A 19,904-nucleotide genomic window follows, 5' to 3' on the forward strand; every position below is an offset into this window, starting at 1 on the left:
TAAAAGGGAGTTCAAAAATTCAGCTTGTGTGACAAGAAGACACTGTAGGTCAGGACTTTTTCTTTCTAATGCGCACACCTCGAGCCTATAGGTAACCCGGAGGATATCTACCTGGCTTGTAGAAGTTGAATGTGCTATTATAATGAGTCACCTTAACTGTAAAGCAATTCAAATAATCAGTGACTCTAGAAACGTTAACTGCATTGTAAAATACACACATCCATCCTGCTGAATTTTAAACACACACTGATACACACGGACACACACACACACACACACACACACACACACACACACACACACACACACACACACACACACCTTGCTCATGCACTGTCTAGTGCATTACAATTTGCCCCCTTTAGTCATTAAACTGCATTTTAAACTTGTTCCCATTTGCATTTCCTTTGCTTTACCGAACCTGACTTCTTGGGGATAAAAAAAAATAAATAAAAAACTGTCATAGATGGCATCGAATGTGGAGGCTTTGTGTGGTGCAAAAAGGAACGCACTGCTTAAATAAGCTAAAAAGATCAAAGTGCATCATACATGCGGCCGGGTTGTATGGACTGGTGTATGTTGATTGAGAAAAAATTAATAAAAGTCACTGGGCCTTTAAAATGATCCTTTACGATTCAGTGTATGTGTGCTCTCAAATAAATGTTGGTTAGTTTTCATAATAGCTGCAATTGCAGCTTTGCTCCAGCCACAATGAAATCCCAAAAGGGCGGTAGATCGCTTGGACTGCAGGCTCACTATAACAGCATTTCTGCTGTGAAATGGGGAGTTCTGCACAATGGTTGAGAACGATTGGCTAATGGCACATATCTAGAGCATTGCAGCACCTGCACAGCTAGGCAGCAAGTTCACAGGCTGATGTGAACACAACGTTTAAACAAACAGACACAAAGTTTAAATGTCTCAAGGTCAACCACAATCGTATGTTGTCATTGCGGTTCATACCATAACATTATCCAGTGAGTCTCACATACCTATACATATCACACACCCATCTCCCACAATGTGAGCTATAGCTGATTGTCTGATGATTAGTGGGAATCATTTGTCCATTTTAAAATCAGTGTGGTTCGTTGGTGTGAAACTTGGGTTAAATGTCTACTGTGAAATGCACTATGTGCTAATGATGTAAAATTGTAGCTCCATTGTTCCTAATTACTTGACTAAACCACAGTGTGTCACTCTAGCAGAACACAGTGAGTGCAAATCCCATCCATCATTGCTCACTACACTATATTGAACATTTGCACAGGGCCAACATTCAACTTGCATTTTAAATTCAGTACAAGACTTCAGACAGTGGTCCTGGGGTGTCACAAGCACAAATCATCTGCCTTGCATGTCACTTTGAATATGCTTGCTCTGTGGCACTGGGTTTGGGGACAACTGAGTATTTTTGCATGGGCTACCTGTTCGTACACTCGCACATACACACACACACACACACACACACACACACACACACACACACACACACACACACACACACACACACACACACACACACACACACACACACGCGCGCGGAGGGTGCAGTTGCATACCTTTTATCCCTCTGGGCCTCCTTCTTATCCATAATGACAGGTACACAGTTCGTTAGCTCGGTCCAGTCTGCATGCAGCCCGCAGCTCCAGCCCGTGGAGAAGCGGGAGAAGAGCCAGGACTCCTCTTTCCCTGGCCGGTGGCACGTGCATTTCTTCTGCCCGGGCTTGCAGTCGCACGGCTGCTCCAAGCGAATATTCCTCACCAAGTGTCGCCCGAAAGTGGTCCCTCCGGTCTTCTGGATGTGCAGGAACACAATCACGTCGTCCCCTTTGATGTTGAACTCCACGTGTCTGTCAAGGTCTCTTTCGGTGAAGTTGTATTTTGACGGCACTTTGGGAGGGCTCTCATCCTCCAGGTCTTGATCTCTGTAGAAATCGTCGCTGTCCTGGTACGGGCTGGAAAGTAGGCTCACCCCCCCAATTTTCTCCCCAGTCTGAAAGTGGCACGAATTGCTGCCAGCGGGACATATGTACTGGTAACCGATCATAACAAAAAGGACGGCTAAAACAGGAACCAAGACGAGCTTACTGGATCTTTCATCCATCGTGTCAAGATAGTGTATTCCTCATTCCATTACTGTAAATAATAACTGGCACGCATGGGTTTTCCGGGGATCTAGATTAGCCTATTATTTACTATCTATGATTCCTCCATGCTTCTAAAAGGTGCCTATTATTTTAAGTGCCACATGTTGATCAGAAAACACCCCTCAAAGAAACAAAATCGGGACAAAAAAGGTCCACCTTTTGCTTTGTATAAAATACTGCACGCCGTCTGCACTGCGCTGGAAAAGTGTTTCCAAAGTCAATAGTCATGGCATTAGCCTACAATTGTCTGGCTGTCCAACTCCTAAAGCCGTTGTAGATCTGGTGCATCCGTGCCGACGACTCCCATGCTCCGGTGTCAAGTTGAAAATGAGGCAGCTGATGAGCGGAAGAGAGTTTCCCCTTCTAGGTTATCTTTATTTTTCTTCCGCGCCAATCCCAGTCTCAATGTGGTTCATTTCAGTCTTATCTCAACTGGAAGTTCGCGGACTGTCGGGCTGGATCCCACAGCAGCATCTTTGGCGGGTGGAGGCGGTCTGAATCCTTGTACTACAGTGCTGTTGAGAGAGAGAGGATGCTGCTGCTGCTGCCGCTGCTACTGCATCCGAGACGACAAATGCGTTATGCTCTCTCGTCGCGGTTGGGCTGGGAGAGCTCCACATCCCATCATCCCGTCCATCCCATAATCTTGTTTAACACATTGCAATGCCAGAAGCCCACACGCTTACACCGACACTGAACTGAGGCGATGTGGAAGTTTAACCACATATAAATAACAAATCTGATGTAACTTTTTGTGAGACTCATTCATCCGAGTGTGACCCTTGCTGATTAAAGAAATAGCATCATCCCTCTGCTTAGCAGCCTGCAGCAGCCATAATGAGGATAGCCTTTTACAAATAGCCAAGTTTATAATAGGCCTAATGTTTAATTTCTCTCTAAATATGGATAGATATACGCTATTTTTGAGAGCCAATTAAAAGTGAAACAGCTGATTATGCAGCAGCAGTAATGGCAAGAGTGACATCTATTTAAACCGAATAATATATTGCATGGTGCATTGCCTGTCTGACATGCAACGCATTTACAGATGAAAATAAGACTTGTGTATGTGTAATGACATTATTTCAATGTAGGTAGATCTATCTATCTATCTATTTCTCTCATTTATTTACTTACATGTCCCCTTTTCGTAGCTCATTTAATCATACGCTCAATTTGGCAGAAGACCTACTAATAGGCTAATGTAGACTACTGAGTTCAGTTTTTAGTTTTTAAAACTACTTGATCAGTCCATTAATCCATTAATGTAGCTAATTAGTGGCCTTCTGCGAAATGACCTGAACGTTTCAATACAACTTTAAATGCATAAGTAAAGTGAGTGACAGCAAATTTGTGTTTAGAAGGTTCTCCACAAACAGTTCACCCACTGGCTATTAGGCTAACTATCATGAATGTTGTTCTTTTTTATTAATATTATCATTTGTTAAGGTTGTATCAATTTGAAAAGCCATGTTATATCGACTACATATGCATAAGCTCGCCATAAAAATAATGCAACATTGTAGTCTAATTATTAGATAGCCTATTAGGGGCCTACGCAGGCTGCTCAGTCTGACAGTGCAGCATGCAGTGCAGCCTCAAGCTCAACACGCTCCAGTGTTTTGGTGCAAAAGCGTTTGAGCGTCAGCGTCTATCTGTTTAAGATAAGATAAGATAAGATAAGAAAAACTTTATTGTCTGTCACAATTGACAGAAATTCCTCTTTGACAGGGCAGGTTCAATGTACACAAAATAAATAAATACATACAAAACAGAGAGTCCCAAACAATGACAATAAATAAATACCAACAAATGCAAGCAGTGCAAAGGGGTGACTGAGTGGAGTGAGATATGTTGCCTATTTGTGACTGTTCAGTGTGGTGATGGCAGTGGGGATAAAAGATTTTTTGTAGGTGTTTTTCCGTGCCAACGGGACCCTGTAGCGTCGACCTGATGGCAGTAAATCAAAGGATTGGTGGAGGGGGTGGGTGGGGTCCTGTGTGATTGTATTGGCTTTCCTGAGTACTGACCGGGTGTACAGTTGTGGTAGGGGGGTTTGGGGAGAGCCAATTATTTTGCCAGCCTGATTTACTATACGTGCCAGTTTTGTTTTGTGCTTGACGGTGAGGGTGTTGTACCAGGCTGAGATATTGAAAGTGAGTATGGATTCAATGAGTGAGCAGTAAACCACAGTTAAAATGTCCTTGCTGACATTAAAAACTCTGAGCTTCCTCAGCAGGTGGAGGCGCTGCTGGGCCTTCCTGTATACAGAGTCAGCATGCTGTGAGAAGGACAGTGATGTGTCCAGCTCTGTACCAAGGTATTTAAAAACCTCAACCTGTTCAACTGGCTGACCGTAGATGCTGAGTGGTTGAAACATTTCCTGTGAGCTCCGTGTTCCCCTGCTCCGACAGCAAAGCTCCTTTGTTTTGTCAATGTTTAGTTCCAGCGATATTTCCTGGAAACTTGTGGCCAAGGTGTTCACTGTCTGATGGTAGTCGGACAGTGCTCTTATGTCCGTCAAATGGGCTACCAAGGCCATGTCGTCTGCATACTTTAAAAGAGTCATTCCTTCTCCACTGCACGAGATGTTGTTGGTGTAGACAGAGAAGAGAATGGGGGATAAAACACAGCCTTGGGGGAGGCCAGTATTTAAAACCATTTTGCTGGATTTAAAACCATTCACCTGCACTTGTTGTGGCCTGTTCTGTAGAAAACCTTTAATCCATAAAATCAGTGTGGGGTGGACCTGAAGCTCCACTAGAAAGTGCAGCAGTGTGAATATGTGTACAGTATTAAAGGCAGAGGAGAAGTCCATAAATAAAATCCTTGTGTGGGGGTGTGATGAGTCCAGCTGTCGGGTCACAGTATCCAAAAGGGTCAGAGTTGCATCTTCCACTCCTCGTTTAGCCTTATAGGCAAACTGGAGTGGGTCCAGTCTTCCTGCTACCATGCTGGAGAGAAGGTCACCTACAACTCTTTCCATACATTTGCACAGTACCGATGTCAGGGCAACTGGCCTAAAATCCTTTGGGTCCTTGGCATGTGTCTTTTTGGGAATAGGAATGATGGTGGTTTCCTTCCACTGGTGGGGAACAAAGCTTATATCCAGAAGGCTCTGAAAGAGCTTGGTGAAGACTCCACTTAGCTGAGTGGAGCAGGCCTTAAGCACTCTGCCTCTGAGCCTGTCAGGGCCAGGGGCTTTGTGTGGGTTCACTCGGCTCAGAACAGAGGCCACCAGCTCCTCATCTATGATGACAGCCTGGTGGGATGGACTGGGGCTGGGGAGGGTCCAGCTTGTTGGTGTACTGCTGCTGTTGAACCTGCTGAAGAAGTTGTTAAGTTGCTCTGCAAAAGAGGTGGGGTCTGAGCAGTTGATCCCTGCAGGTTTGGGGGCTCTTCCCATCATGATGTTTAACCCCTGCCATGCCTCCCTTGCATTACCAGAGGTGAGTTTGGCTTCAACCTTGTCCTTGTAATTTATTTTGGCCATCTTAGCCTTCCTTCTGAACTCCTTCTCTAGTTCCTTCACCCTGTGAGTGTCACCGTCCAGAAAAGCCTTTTTCTTCTGGACCAAACACATTTTCATGTCCTTGGTGACCCATGGTTTATTGTTTGGATGTATTGTTATTTGTTTAGTAGGAGTGACAGTATCCTCACAGAATAATATGTAAGAGGTGATTACATCAGTCAATGAATTAAAATCATTCCCACAATCATTAAAAAACAAGTCCCAATCTGTCAATTCAAAACATCCCCTCAATGTTTCAGAGGTCTCCTCATTTCTAACATGAATTGTTTTTTTAACTGGTACTCCCCTTTTAAGCTGTGACCTGTAAATTGGCAGCAATAAAATAACATTGTGGTCAGAACGACCAATAGGAGGACGGGCTTTTGAAATGTATGCATTTTGAATGTTACCATAGCATAAGTCCAGTATATTGTGCATTCTAGTGGGGACTGTAACATATTGCTCCAGGTTGGGTAGATGTGTGTTAATGTCACATTTGTTAAAATCCCCCAGTAGAAATACTGGTTGATCAGCAGTTTGACTGACAGCCCTGTTGTAGCTGTCTGCTATGTGTTCAGCAGCCATTGTAAAATCAGGTCCAGGTACATATACTAAAATCACAGTTATCTGGGAGAATTCTCGAGGTAAATAGTGCGGTCTAAAGGACACAGTCATTAGTTCATAATGCTTGCAGCTCTGAGTCTCTCTGACAGTGAAGTTGGTTGCCCAGTTGTTATTGACAGCTATACAGAGCCCGCCCCCAATCGACTTCCGCGTTCTCTGTACATCCCTGTCAAAGCGTATGACATTAAAACCATCCAGTTTAAAATCCACATCTTCTGATAGCCATGTTTCTGTAAAGCAGAACAGACTTGTCTGCCGATAGTCCGAATCCGAACTCACGAGTGTGGACAGCTCGTCAGACTTGTTTCGGAGCGATCTGACGTTTGACAGGGTTATGGCAGGTAAAGGTAGTCGGCTGCCTCTTCTACGCAGTCTGTTACGAATCCCTCCTCTAGACCCTCTTTTCCTCCGTATTCGCCTCAGCTTGTTTCCACGGATTAGCTCCGGAGGTATCTGGTTTGTGAAGAGGGACACCTGCGATGGCTCCAGGTGAGCGCGGCTCAGCCCCAGCAGCTCCTCCCGCAGATAGACGAGCCTGCCCGGGTAGGCGGCGAATGGAGTTGCCGGTCCAGAAAAAAGTCCATTTACACAGCATAAACTCACGATCATGAGCCAAATGCACGCTAGGTATAGCACTGTTGTTGATGACATCTTGACAAACGTAAAAACAACACACGATGCACACAAGAAACTACGAAATGCACAACAAAAACCTGAGCCCTGTCGGGAGTCGCTCTGACGCAGCGCCCCCCGTTAGCTGTCTACCGCTGTGCCAGAATAAATTACAACTTTATTTTGTTATTGTACCTTCACACTCACTGCCACAAAACGCGTCCCCGTACACCAGCAGACTAATTTAGCCTCTTTTGCTTATTGTTTTTCCTTTTTCTTTTTACATGTTCCGGTTGTTTCAGACGCGAATAACGGTCAGCGCGAGCCACCATACCACAGACAGTACCCGGCAACTTGCTAGCTAGTATTGGCTAGCTGTGGCTGTACGTTGTTAGCTTCCCAAAATACCTACCTGAAGACCTTTGCTTTGTATGGAAGCGGTCAGCATCACTAACGGGGTGAGAGGTGTGTATTATTGGCAACACAGTAACCACTGGTTGCGTATTTTTAACTCTACACTGTTAGTGCTCGTAGTTGTCGAGCTTTGTAAAGTTACGCCGGAGTAGCTTAGTGTTTTCATTCACTTGAAGGCTGTTCACTTTTGTGCTCGAGCTAAGTAAACTTCTGTCTGTTCGTCATTGTTTTATAAGCAGGTCTAGCTAACACACAATTATAGACATTTTCTCTTGTAGCTTAAGTTAGCATCTTCCGCAACGGTGTCAACAACAATATCTTTTTTATCCCTTTTCTTTCTTTCTTTCATCTTTTTTTAGAGTCTGTGCACCGGTGTTGTGGTTCAGATAGTAAAGAGTCACTACGTGGCACTGGCTGGCACTCTACCAAAGGAAACCGTTTTGACTGACTGACAGCGTCGTTGTTTTTTGCTCTCTTGCTTGCTGTAGGTTAATGTAGGCTACGTCTTGGAGTAGATAATGAGGAACGTTATTGTGCTGTCACTGCTGCTGCTGAACATACACCATGTCATATCAGCACCTAAAGGCGTCACTGCCAGTCTCAAAGCAAAGTGGAACATGACGCCTTTCCTCCTGGAGACAAGGTAGGCTACTAGGCACTCACACATGCAATTAATAGTCCCGCAGCCGAGATGTTTGGGACAAGAGTCAAAGACACCGTATAGCCCCTAAAAAATTAACTAGCCACGGAACGAGAAGTTCCTTGAATTGATATAGGATAGGCCTACATTTCAAATCTGACCCTTCGTTCTTAGAAGTAATCTTATCTTAATATATTTAGTCTAAATAATTAAGTCTTCTTTTATACAATAGCCATCATGAACACAGCATGTTCTTAATTATAAAGGCTAAAAAAAAAATACAGAGCAACACATTTTCCTAGAAGTAGCTACAAGCGATACATTGTGATGATTAATAGAACATCATTTGATAAGTTCCTATACTGTAATGTGGCTGGTAACAACTGAAGAATGTAACTCTCCAAAGTAATAAGCCAATTTAACTTGTCATCACTTTCTATTGCTTGTCTGTCCTTTCTGGGAGAGGGATCCCTTCCTCTGACACTCTCCCTGAAGTACTCAACATTTTTTCCCAGGTTTTTTTAGCTGGCCGTTGTTCCTCAGTCGAGCTCGGGGTCATAGGAGAGGGTGTCATATTGTGTAGTGTACAGACTTTTAGCCCACTGAGGTAAATTGCTATTTGTGCCATTGGGCTATATAAAAAAAACTGATTTGATGTCATCATAACTTCAGTATTCATACTTAATTGGGTTTAATATCAGTCTAATGTTATTTTGTTGCCACCTCTGTTAATAGGTGAACACATCTTATACAGTTATCCCTTTATGAACTTTGTAAGCATGTTGTTCATTGACATTTGCATTTATTTCAGTTGTGTGACTGTGACAATAATCAGAATTTAAGCAAAAGCTACTGCCTTCCTGTAAGGTCTTAAGTAATGGTGTGAGTGTTATATTTCACAACAGACTAATAGAACCAAGAGTGTAGACAGGTTTGGCACAATAATTACCAGAACATATCAAGTGACTATGCAGTCTATAGCTCTAACAGTTGGGCAGTCATAAAGTAGTTACTTACGTATACATACTGCACCGTGGTTACTGAATGATGACTGATTGATTTTGTTTTGCACAGCGAGTTTATTGGAGAAGATGGGAATGAGAAATTCTGGCAGTTTGTTGACACAGTGAAAGAGCTCACTGTGTACAAGCAAGGAGGTATGTTGTATGAAACCAAGCAGGTACTTTGTTCTTAGAGGTCCAAGTCATAAAGCAAAATAGATTATGTGCTTCTCTTTTCAAAAGCCGCATCATTTCCATTGTTGATGTGTCTCACAGAGTCTGTGCGCTCGTACTACAACTTGGTCATCAAGAAGGCCAGCCAGTTCCTCACAGATCTTCAGGTCAATCTTCTCAAATTTGCTTTGGCCTTGAAGTCTTACTCACCGGCTGTTCATGCGTCCCAGCAGGTATGTTGTGATCAAAATAATATCCATTAAACTATAATAAACCCTTCTTATAAGCAGCCTGATAATTGTACAAGACAGACAGGTCTGTTTTCTTGTTAGAGGCGGTTCAATTGTGTGTTCACCTTAATCTTGACCCAGGGTGCTCAACAGGCCTTACTCACATTTTTTTCCTAATTGCTTTGACACAATCTTTAAATGACGGTCATTTTTCTCAGGCAACTGTGTAAAATAATCCACATCGATAACTCATTTTCTCCCACTAGTACTTGTTTACCTCTGTGGCTTCTCCCAGAATGGTTAATTATCTGTAATTGATCCAGTGACAAACGGAGTTTGCGTTGGTGAGAAAAGTTGTCAAGACCTCTTAGTTTATTACTCTCAGATGCATTAACAACATGTTCAATGTGCATATCCTTATGTGCAAAATATTCCACAATAAATCACAGCACTGCTTTGAGCTCAATGCTAATATATATGAGCTCATGCTCACAGTGACAACGCTTATGTTTAGCAGGTCACGTTTACAGTACCTTGTTCACTTTACTTAGTCTATACTAGAGGGTTAGCATACTATCTAGCTGCTAATTAGTACTAAGCACAACGTCCAGCAAAACCATCAATACTTTTTACCGGTATTTCAGACAAAAAACAAAGTATTGGATAATCTGAAATATTGCTAGAGGACAAGTAAGGGGAACATTAAATCATTGATATTCATCCTCGGGGGACCATGAATATCGGAGACAGATTGTGTATCAATCCAACCGGTAGATAATTGAGATATTTTACTTGATAAGTGAATACTAACCCTCTGGTAGTGCTAGAGAAAAGGTGTGGGGTCAATGAAGTGATACGGTTTCAACCTCTGGTTATCGTACTTAAATATCTGAACCAAATTATAGCAAACAAAAATAGTTGGATTTTATCACTCATGTGCAAATTACTGGGCCCACCAATCAACATTGCCCTGGCTGTAACCATTGCCCTAGTCTCAGATACTAAAATCAGCATGGCTGTAGATTCTTATTCCTGTTTTTTAACAGTTGATGTAGATTTACATTAGGTTCTATTTTGTTCAGATTGTTAGTTGCACGACTAAAGGAGATTTAAAGCAATCCGTTGATTATTGTTGTTGGTGGAATGTTAGAGGTTGAAAAGATTAATTTAAAACTCTTTGTATGTTTGTATCTTGAAATGTCAGACCTTTAGAATACAATTGCTTATTTTGGCAAAGCAAGTGACATTTACTTAAATTAGGAGAAACTGTCTTATCTACTCAGCACTTGATGATCCAATCAATACTCCACACCTTAAATCCACATATGTGAATATTTAATTTACGTTGGTAGTATAGGTTTCACTTTGTAAAAAGGAGCAACTCATACTATATGGCCTCTTAAACACATCCATACTGTTGGTGCCAATGATGCCTGAATATGAAACAGGCAGCAATGAGTTAAGTGCCACATATTTCTCATGGAAGAGGTGTATACATTCATTATGGTTTATAAAGGAGATGTGGACGGTGAAAAGACAGGGAAGCAAAACCTGCAATTGATGCTTTATGCAAGTGCATTACGGCAGAGTCGAACATATTTGTACCACAGTCAACAAAAATGATATGTGCATTAACCAAATGCTGTGGCAAGAGAGAGTCTGAGATGGCATGGGGATTTACATTTCTGTTAACATGGTTCATGATTTATTTGAATCTGTTTAATTGAGGGTTTTAATCTTTACAATGCAATACCATTTCTAGCTTTTGGATTTGACTTTATTTTATATTACTGTTAAGTGCATACTGTTAGTGGATACACTTTTTTTTTCTTGTAACTGGTGATTAAACTGAGTTTTCGGTTGGCTATAGACTAAATTTGACTTTAATAAGGGGTGTTTCTCAAGTTCACTGTTGTGTACACAATTCCCAAGCCTTCGATTAGCTTGGTTTCAGCAGTGGTTGGGAGAAATACATTTTGATGACAGTGATGCACTGGCAGGTGAATTTCTCTCATTTTAAAATGTGTTGAACATTTGAGTGAGTAATGGCCTTCTGCAGGTGAAATGAAGTGTTGCGCAGCACAGTGCAAATCGTTTTGGTGATTGCTGGAGAATATTGAAAGTTGAAACTGATTTAACTTATTGGCCAATATGAAAGAGTGTAGGGTGATGCTGGACTATTTTAATTATGTCATGATGTATTTCTCCTTTCATCCTGGCAGTGTAAGTCATGTTCTTGCCAGTTTTAAAGGAACACCTTGCTCTCAACAGATAGCCAGTGATGAGCCTCCACCTGAGGCTTGCCCTGCCTTTGTCTCCATCCATGGTCAACATAGCTGCAGTACCAAGGACATCAAGAAGCTCCTGAAGGCAGCTGCAGGCAGGTAACACTGAATAAAAAGTTTATACCATTATTTTTGCTTTGAAAATACATTTATTTGATATTTTCACTGACTGCTGACAATGTTGTTGATTCAAAATTATTACATTTTCTAAATGTCTTTAACAGCATTTCCACATTTTTGTTTTCAAGGCCAACACCATATTTATACAAGAATGACCACACATATCCAGGGCTCAATACAACAGATGTGCCAGTTGTGATCCTATATGCAGAGATTGGAACCAACAAGTTCACCTCCTTTCATAAGGTGCTGACAGAGAAGGCTAAAGAAGGGAAACTTGTTTATGTGCTGCGGCATTTTGTTGTGGTGAGTAGAAATACATTTTGCAGCTATTTAATTTGAATTCAAATTATTTATCTCACTGACAACTATTGTCCGTGCATTATACTGTGGTTATTCTTCTGTGTCATAGACCATTACACTGATACTACAGTGATATATTCCTTATAAATGCAGGGATCATCAAAATGATGGTCTGTACTGCTTGCATAACCTATGTTCAAGAGAAGAAGTAACAGATTCTTCATAATGTTACTGAAAACTCATAAAATAACTGAGGTTCCTGTTGATGGAGTAAAAGGTTATTTTCTTTAAGATGTGTTTGTTGTAGGTGAATCTGCTCTTGTATGTGGCTGTCCATAGGCTTTGTCTTCCCACTGGTGAAATGTCTTATAGATTATACCTTTCACTGACATAGACATAATGTCTGATTTTTTTAAAAGGCACATCGACTCAACCACAAGGTGTTTGATGGGCTTCAGGTCAGGGCGGTTCTATTGCTTATATTATTCCTCTCCGCTTAGCTGTACACACCAGTTGTTTCCACTTCACAACAGCACTTACAGCGTACCCGGGGCAGTTGAACCCACTATTCAAGATGGGTGTCCACATAATACTGGCCATATAGTGTATAAAAGGGTAGAGAGTAGAGACAGAAAACATTCCTCATCGATCAGTAGTCTTGGTGATTATAATCTCAGTACTTTTGACAGGTTTGTTATGCTGTTTTTAAATTGAAAACCATTACTCTGCTTCATACTGCTTGCAGGCTCCGAAGCCTCAACAGATGCTTTTATCTGGGTATGGTGTTGAGTTGGCAATCAAAAGCACTGAATACAAAGCTGTGGATGACACCAAAGTAAAAGGTCAGTTGGTGACTGATCAAACATTCTGCGCTGGACCTCGCTGTGTTCAAGGCCATAACACACAAATCTTTTCCCTTTGTGTTTATTTTCCCTTTGTAGATCCCAAGGCCGCTTCAAATACTGAGGATGATGATGATGAAGTCCAAGGTTTCGTCTTTGGAACATTAAAGTAAGTAGCTGAACTATTAAATCCTAACATTTTTTAAATTATTACATTATTTCTTTTTAAATAGTATATTGTTTTCTTATTCCTGCTGGGCTTCCTTAGTTTTCTGTATCTCCTCGTCTTTTACTTTTCTTAAGGAAATCTCACCCCGAACTCCAGGAGCAACTGGTGGAGCTTCGCAAACATCTCCTGGAGAGTACCGATGACATGGTCCCTCTCAAAGTGTGGGAAATGCAAGGTATTGTTTTTCTTTCTTTCTTTCTTTTCTTTAGCCATTAAATGAGTGTAAGAAAAAAAGTTTAATCAAAGAATGTATAATTATTCGACAATGTGGAATCTTTCGGTTTGAGCTTCGGTGTTACTGTATATAACATGTTATGTGACTCTTAAGGTATATTGTGCTGTTGGCTTTGATTGCCTTGCATTGATTTAATAAGTCTAAACATAATATGGGTATGTTAATCCTTACGATATTATGATTTGAACTCCACAGATCTTAGTTTCCAGGCAGCTGCCAGAATCCTGTCGGTGCCAAAGTTTGATTCTTTAAAGCTCATGCGAGACCACAGTCAGAACTTTCCAAGTAAAGCCAGGTAATAATATAAATCTAACTTCCTCTTTCTAAGTTGTCTGGCGAAACCATTTGCTACCAATCCAAATGTGTAGGAGCCTTATTGCTTTTGTATGTATTTGTGGATCCAGACAAAACAAATGCTGTTATCTAAATGCACAAGAAATGTCTTTTATAAGCCCATTTGTTTGAACATGATCCACAATAAAAAAACTCCTTTAATACAGAGATCTAATCACATTTTAGATTTTTACTTATTTTTGGCTCAGGCAGTTTTGTAATAACACTGAAAAGTGCTGAGTAAGAGTCTGATGTTTACAGGGAATTGAATGAAAAACTTACCATCTTGACAGCCCACAGGTTTTTGGAGATTAAAACTGGCACTTTACTGCCGGCTGGGGATGTGGTAAAAGCTGATGGTGACTGTACATGTTTTACTGTTCCCACAGATCACTGACAAGAGTGGCCATAAAGCAGGAAATGAGAAAAGAAATTGAGGAGAACCAAAAGGTGCGATATCATATGCAGCCTTCCCACATGATAGTGCAGGAGGCTTTCTTTGATAACATTCTTAGCCACTGCTAAGTGATGTAAAGAGTTTCTAGTAAACAGATCGTCTTACTTATCCTTTAGTCTTTGCACACCTTTTCTATTCTACTAGCAGTAGACACCGCACATCTCAGATAGACTCACTCATGTAAGGGGTTGGCATTCGACTAACATCTTAAGCTTGATCTTTCAGCATCTCAGTGAGACTATTGGTGTTCACCCGGGAGACGGGGAGCTATTCATCAACGGACTGCACATTGATCTGGACACTCACAACCCATTTAGGTAGGAACCGAGGTGGAAGGAGCTGTAGTGTGCCATTGGTTTATCAATCCTGTTGCAATGCAAGACCACTGCCAAACCGCTAATATGTTTTTTTTTTTTAAATAACTTGTGATTTTGTATTTATAGCATTTTGGACATTCTCAGAGCAGAGGCCAGGGTCTTGGAGGGGCTTCATAACCTAGGCATCAAAGGAGAACATCAGGTCAAGCTGCTAAGGCTACCTGTGAACGCTGTGGATGACAGCTATGCCTTAGATATTAGACATCCAGCTATAATGGTGAGCCCTGTCCAAAAGCACAATTCTTCTGGTACAGAAAGTGTTCTGAAACATTGAAGTGCACCGGTGTTTTTATTTCTGTGTGCTCGCACCAGTCTTTGAATTAGTTGATCAGTCATTGGCCTATTGCAACAGTCTCTGGCCAGAAAGTTCAGTTATTAATTGGGAGGTTAGCCAAGAAAAGCAATCCAATTTAAAAACTTGCAAGTTTTCATTTTGGCCCCTCTTGCCATTTTAATATTCTTGGTACTATAAAAATGCCAAAGGAATGAAAATATTAAGCCTTTCCACATTCAACCAAGAGGTCTGTTATTTCATATGTACTGTGTGTGCCACACAAACACACAGAGGGAGAGAGAGAGAGAGAGAGGGAAAAAGATAATGATAGTGTGCCAGCGATGGAAAAGTTTCCACTGTGGTGACACTTGTACTCTTAAATTCTAGAGAGAAAGATCACCCTTTTTGCTGGATTGGCTTGCAATGATGGATTATTTTGCAGCTATGGTTCTTGTCATTATTCATAAAAAGTCATATCTAGTTAGCTTTCTCTGATGGTGGTTAGTAGAGCTTTATAGCAAGTGTACATGTTACATTTCATACACATCAGATCCAGCGTTTTTATTTTCACATGGCTGTTCAGTTATGTGCTGTACAACAACTTTATTTATATGCATCATGATACCTGTTTTCTGAGCAGGTAGATCACTTAAGTAAAAGCACATTTTAATTGAATCTAGACATCTTTCAAACCTGTGTATATATGTTAAATGTCAGGTCCAAAGCAGTCAACGTATACAATTTCATACTCTTAAATGTAACACTGTGCAGCTTGTTGCCTTTGACAAATAACAGGCTAGCTTATCACCCCACTATATTATTACTGTCAAGTATGGGGTGTAGTTGCTGTTGGAAACGCCCATAAATTCAGTGAGGCCAGCATTGGTTACCCAATGTTTGAGAATGAAAGCCTGGAATTTGGAGATGTGATAGAGGTTACGAATGCAGATTGCAAAGTTAAACAAAAGCAAAAGAATAAGGTATTTATAGGCCCCACTTACATATTTGATATCAGCACAAGCACAAGCATTTTCTTTGTTATGCCCTTTCCAGTGGATGAATGACATAGAGAATGACCTACCGTACCGCAGCTGGCCATCAGGTGTACAGGAGCTCCTCAGAGCCTCATTTCCTGGAGTCATCAGGCAGATCCGACGCAATTTTTTCAACCTGGTGAGTCCCCCAAAGGACAGAAAATGCTGAGGGGTTGAGGAGAATGTAACTGACTTAAGATCTTCATTTGTAGTTAAACGTGAAGTAAGCGATTCTCGAGAATGCTTGTCGTCAAAATCACTTTTTGTCAAGCATCCTCCAGAATCACTGACCACACGTTTAATATTATGTTACCTTGATTTGCTTTATTAGACTCAGACTCAGTAGGCGTAGAACAGTCAGACACAGTCTTACAAAAGGGCATACTGAGTGCATGTTGAATAATTAACGTTGCCTCTGATTATCAGAACTGTTTAGGACTGGGTGTGTTGTGGTATGCTGTCCAACTCTTAATTCATATGTGATCCATGCTTTGAAATGAGTATTTATTATGATTCAGATTTTGATGATGATGCCCTTTGCTCTGTTAGGTGCTGTTCTTGGATCCAGTACGAGAACAAAGCGTTGAGCTGGTGAAACTAGCTGAACTTTTCTACAAGCATAAGATACCCCTGAGGTTGGTGTTGTTTATTTCTCACACCTCTGCCACTGTTTATATGGTCCACTATTTGCATTTATAATTCTTTACCAAAATAAATATTCTTATTTCATCCGAAAATCAAATAGAATTGGATTTGTTTTTGTCGTCAACACCGAAGATGAGATTGATGGCTCCGTAGATGCAGGGGTTGGTTTCTACCGAATGCTGAATTACATTGCAGACGAGTACGATTTATCCCAGGCTCTGCTGGCCATGCTCTCAGTAAGTGTGTCACATATCAAAATCTCTGTTGTTTTATCAAGCACTTCTTGAGCAATAACTAAAGGATACTCTTCTCCAGCTCATGTCTCCTTGTGCCTCAGAGTGAGTTGCTTTATTGTTGCTTGTTTTATACCACGGTGTGTTAGACATTATTGAACAAGGTGAGCCAGTGGGAGTTTGCCTCTGGTACCGGCTCTATCAAACAGAGTTGGAAAGTATTGACAGGCAGAGGGATCTGAAGACAGAGATGGTTGAATCTGATCTGACATTTCAATCTTTTGCAGTTGTACAATAAAGTAGAAGTATGGGAGCCGCTGTCTGTTGATGCAGTCTCTGCTTACCTGAAGAGGAAATTCCCTAAAGCCAACGCTGAAAGGATTCTAGGTGTGGAGTCCGAGTATGATGACAAAAGAAAGGTATGAAGTAGAACCTTCTTGTTTTTTTCTTTTTATTGTCATTTCTTTAAAAAAAAAAGAAATCAAAAATGAATTAGAAACATCCAATGACTCAGTCCATGTGTTGTGTGCTTCAGGATGGTGCTCTCTTCTACAAAAAGATTGGCCTGGGTGCCCCACCTTTGGCTTTATTTAACGGAGTCCCTCTGAGTGCAGATGAGATGGACCCAGAGGAGCTGGAAACTGTCATCCTGCAGCGCATAATGGATACCACCACAGCCTTCCAGAGAGCTGTTTTCATGGTACGTTGTGTCTGTCCAAAAAGAGACTCAGTCTTCATATGCAGAATACCAAACCCACCTATTTGGTGTACACGTTAACTCACCTTTTAAGAAATAATAAAATAATACACATACGACAGTATTTCCTTACTGATTGGTGTCCTCAGTGACGACACTCTCGATTGTTTTCTCTTATGTCTGCAGGGTCAGTTGACTGAGGGCTCAGACGTGGTGGACTATCTCATGGAGCAGCCCAATGTGGTTCCCAGGATGAACCCTCTCATTCTGAGCACTGACCGACAGTACCTCGACTTCACTGCCAAGCCAGGTGATCCGTGCTACTCATCTTTAAACTATGCATAACTGATTCATGCCGGAATGTGCAATCCTTCTCACTTCCCCCCTCTCCCCCCCTGTCCTTCAGTTGTAGATGATTGGGACGACACAACTATGTTTTCATACCTGGACTCCAGAGACAAAACAGCTGTGGTGGCTAAGAAAATGAAGTACTTTACAAATAGTGGTAAGAAGTCGACATTAATTATTTAATGCTTTGTTTTCTTATTTAACATAACATTTTATTCAATAACACACTGACTTGCAACAATATAAATCACTTGTTCTGCAATCTGCATCTCTTAATCTTTAGTTGATCCACCATTCTGCACATACTTAAAAATCTGTAAATAGGCAGTATCTAAACAAGCACGAGTCCCACACTGTGTTACTGATCTATGGAAGTGTGAAACTGACCTTTGTTAAAACAGACAGGCTGCGCCTTCCAGCAAGACATTTGCTGGGTCTGCTGACTGGCTTTGGGCCAACAGTCTAAATGGTCGTCAGAGCTGCATTTCACTGCTCAGTCCTGGAGTGTAGCTGTCTTAGTGAGGCAGAGGAGGCAGAATCCTACTGACTGACTGACTAACTGACTGACTGACTGACTGACTTGGGGGGGGGGGGGGGGGGGGGTATAATGATGACAGGTGGCACAATTCTTTACTAATATACTGAGCTCTATGCCAGATGCCTCGGTTTCCTCTCACTCCTCTGAACATTCACTGTAACACCTTTACATAACTTTCCTTCTCTCTTTAATTATATTGTCAGTGTACAATCATCCAACCCCTTTTAAAGGATTAACAGCTCTGTCTTAATGCCATGTGTAAGCATTAAGGTTGACAGTGAGATAGAAAACGGTTCAAATGTGCCCTCCAATTGTTCTAATTATATATCACTTGTATCGTACAAATGGCGGGAAATCAACAGGAAGCAGGATGGATGGGTCAGAATGTATTTGAAATGATGCCTAAATTGAATTGCCATGTGCTTTGCACAATATGTATTTAGAGCACTAACGAGTTATTTCTCCTTTACTCTAGATGAGGATGGAATGAGTGTTGTGACCTTGTGGATTGCGGGAGATTTTGAAAAGTCCTCAGGAAGAAAACTGCTGCTCAATGCTCTGAAACATGTGGTGAGTATTTGCCTTGTTAAAGGAAATGTTCCGTTATTTTGTGACAGACGATAAATATATCTTATCTCATCTACTCTCTGTCCCGATCATCCCCTCTCCATTCTTTAAAACCATTATCTTATTTCCGTAAGATTTTATACGTGTTGTTGTTTAAATTGTGGTGTAGGGGGCGCCTTTAGCTCAGTTGGTAAGGCGTCCCCCTCCCGGGCCCCCAGCAGCAGACCCGGGTTCGATTCCCACCCGCGGTCGTTCTCTGCATGTCACTCCCCTCTCTGCCCCATTTCACCTCTGTCTCTTTGCACTGTCAAATAAAGCATAAAAATGCCCAAAAAATATCTTTAAAAAAAAAAATTGTGGTGTAATCATAAATACTGATTTTGTTTGTAGTAAAATGAATGGAGCAGGCATTTTGTATTAGTCATGTAAAAAAAGTTGAGCTGCTGGTAGAATAATCTGAATAGTAGAAATCTTTACCGTTACTTTAAGCAATCAACACGTACTCCTTCCAGTGCTTTCCCTCTTTGACACCTGCAGTCTGTGGACATGCAGTAGTAGAAAATTTGCGAATTGTTACAGTGTGTGTGTGTGTGTGTGTGTGTGTGTGTGTGTGTGTGTGTGTGTGTGTGTGTGTGTGTGTGTGTGTGTGTGTGTGTGTGTGTGTGTGTGTGTGTGTGTGTGTGTGTGTGTGTGTGTGTGTGTGTGTGTGTGTGTGTGTGTGTGTGTGTGTGTGTGTGTGTGTGTGTGTGTGTGTGTGTGTGTGTGTGCAAGCAGAAGGCCAGCCCTGGAGTGCGTGTGGGGGTGATAGATAACCCCAGCGGAAAGCCCAGCGAAGATAACACTGTGCTGTACAGAGCTATCTGGGCTTCTCTCCTCACCCAGAAGAATAAGGCTGCTGCAGAGTTTGTGAAAAAACTCCTGAAAGAGGAAAGCATCCAGCTCCTCCAACACGGAGCCAAGATGAAGGACCTACTGATGCAGGTAAACGAGGGATTAAGGAATGCGCCTCTGTTTTGCTGTCGGCTCAGAGA

The 19,904-nt window shown here is 41.6% G+C and overlaps 2 protein-coding genes across 5 annotated transcripts in view; one reads left to right on the forward strand and one right to left on the reverse strand.

Moving 5' to 3' along the window:
- The window catches only part of hs6st3b (heparan sulfate 6-O-sulfotransferase 3b), a gene marked incomplete at both ends in the record, with an annotated part of 67,139 nt that extends 65,032 nt beyond the window's left edge, over positions 1-2,107 (reverse strand). Inside the window, one exon of the mRNA XM_080038561.1 lies at positions 1,563-2,107. Coding sequence (XP_079894687.1) covers positions 1,563-2,107 — 545 coding nt within the window. The remainder of the gene's footprint in view (positions 1-1,562) is intronic.
- Positions 2,108-6,144: 4,037 nt separating this feature from the next.
- Positions 6,145-19,904, forward strand: part of uggt2 (UDP-glucose glycoprotein glucosyltransferase 2) — a 35,226-nt gene continuing 21,466 nt past the window's right edge. Inside the window, exons 1-22 of one of the 4 annotated variants that reach the window (XM_080038724.1) lie at positions 6,145-6,626; positions 7,800-7,954; positions 9,026-9,108; positions 9,229-9,359; positions 11,628-11,740; positions 11,890-12,067; positions 12,810-12,906; positions 13,006-13,075; positions 13,210-13,310; positions 13,566-13,665; positions 14,093-14,153; positions 14,386-14,477; positions 14,604-14,754; positions 15,865-15,984; positions 16,395-16,480; positions 16,591-16,726; positions 17,011-17,142; positions 17,259-17,423; positions 17,607-17,730; positions 17,827-17,925; positions 18,782-18,876; positions 19,648-19,854. In XM_080038724.1, coding sequence (XP_079894850.1) covers positions 7,830-7,954; positions 9,026-9,108; positions 9,229-9,359; positions 11,628-11,740; positions 11,890-12,067; positions 12,810-12,906; positions 13,006-13,075; positions 13,210-13,310; positions 13,566-13,665; positions 14,093-14,153; positions 14,386-14,477; positions 14,604-14,754; positions 15,865-15,984; positions 16,395-16,480; positions 16,591-16,726; positions 17,011-17,142; positions 17,259-17,423; positions 17,607-17,730; positions 17,827-17,925; positions 18,782-18,876; positions 19,648-19,854 — 2,466 coding nt within the window. In that variant the 5' untranslated portion in view covers positions 6,145-6,626; positions 7,800-7,829. Of the gene's footprint in view, positions 6,913-7,240; positions 7,363-7,799; positions 7,955-9,025; positions 9,109-9,228; positions 9,360-11,627; positions 11,741-11,889; positions 12,068-12,809; positions 12,907-13,005; positions 13,076-13,209; positions 13,311-13,565; positions 13,666-14,092; positions 14,154-14,385; positions 14,478-14,603; positions 14,755-15,864; positions 15,985-16,394; positions 16,481-16,590; positions 16,727-17,010; positions 17,143-17,258; positions 17,424-17,606; positions 17,731-17,826; positions 17,926-18,781; positions 18,877-19,647; positions 19,855-19,904 lie in introns of those variants that run through there. The other 3 variants (XM_080038723.1, XM_080038722.1, XM_080038725.1) reach the window with 3 other exon arrangements.

The sequence above is a fragment of the Ammodytes marinus genome, assembly GCF_949987685.1.
Source record: "Ammodytes marinus genome assembly, chromosome: 12".
NCBI classification, from domain to species: Eukaryota; Metazoa; Chordata; class Actinopteri; order Uranoscopiformes; family Ammodytidae; genus Ammodytes; species Ammodytes marinus.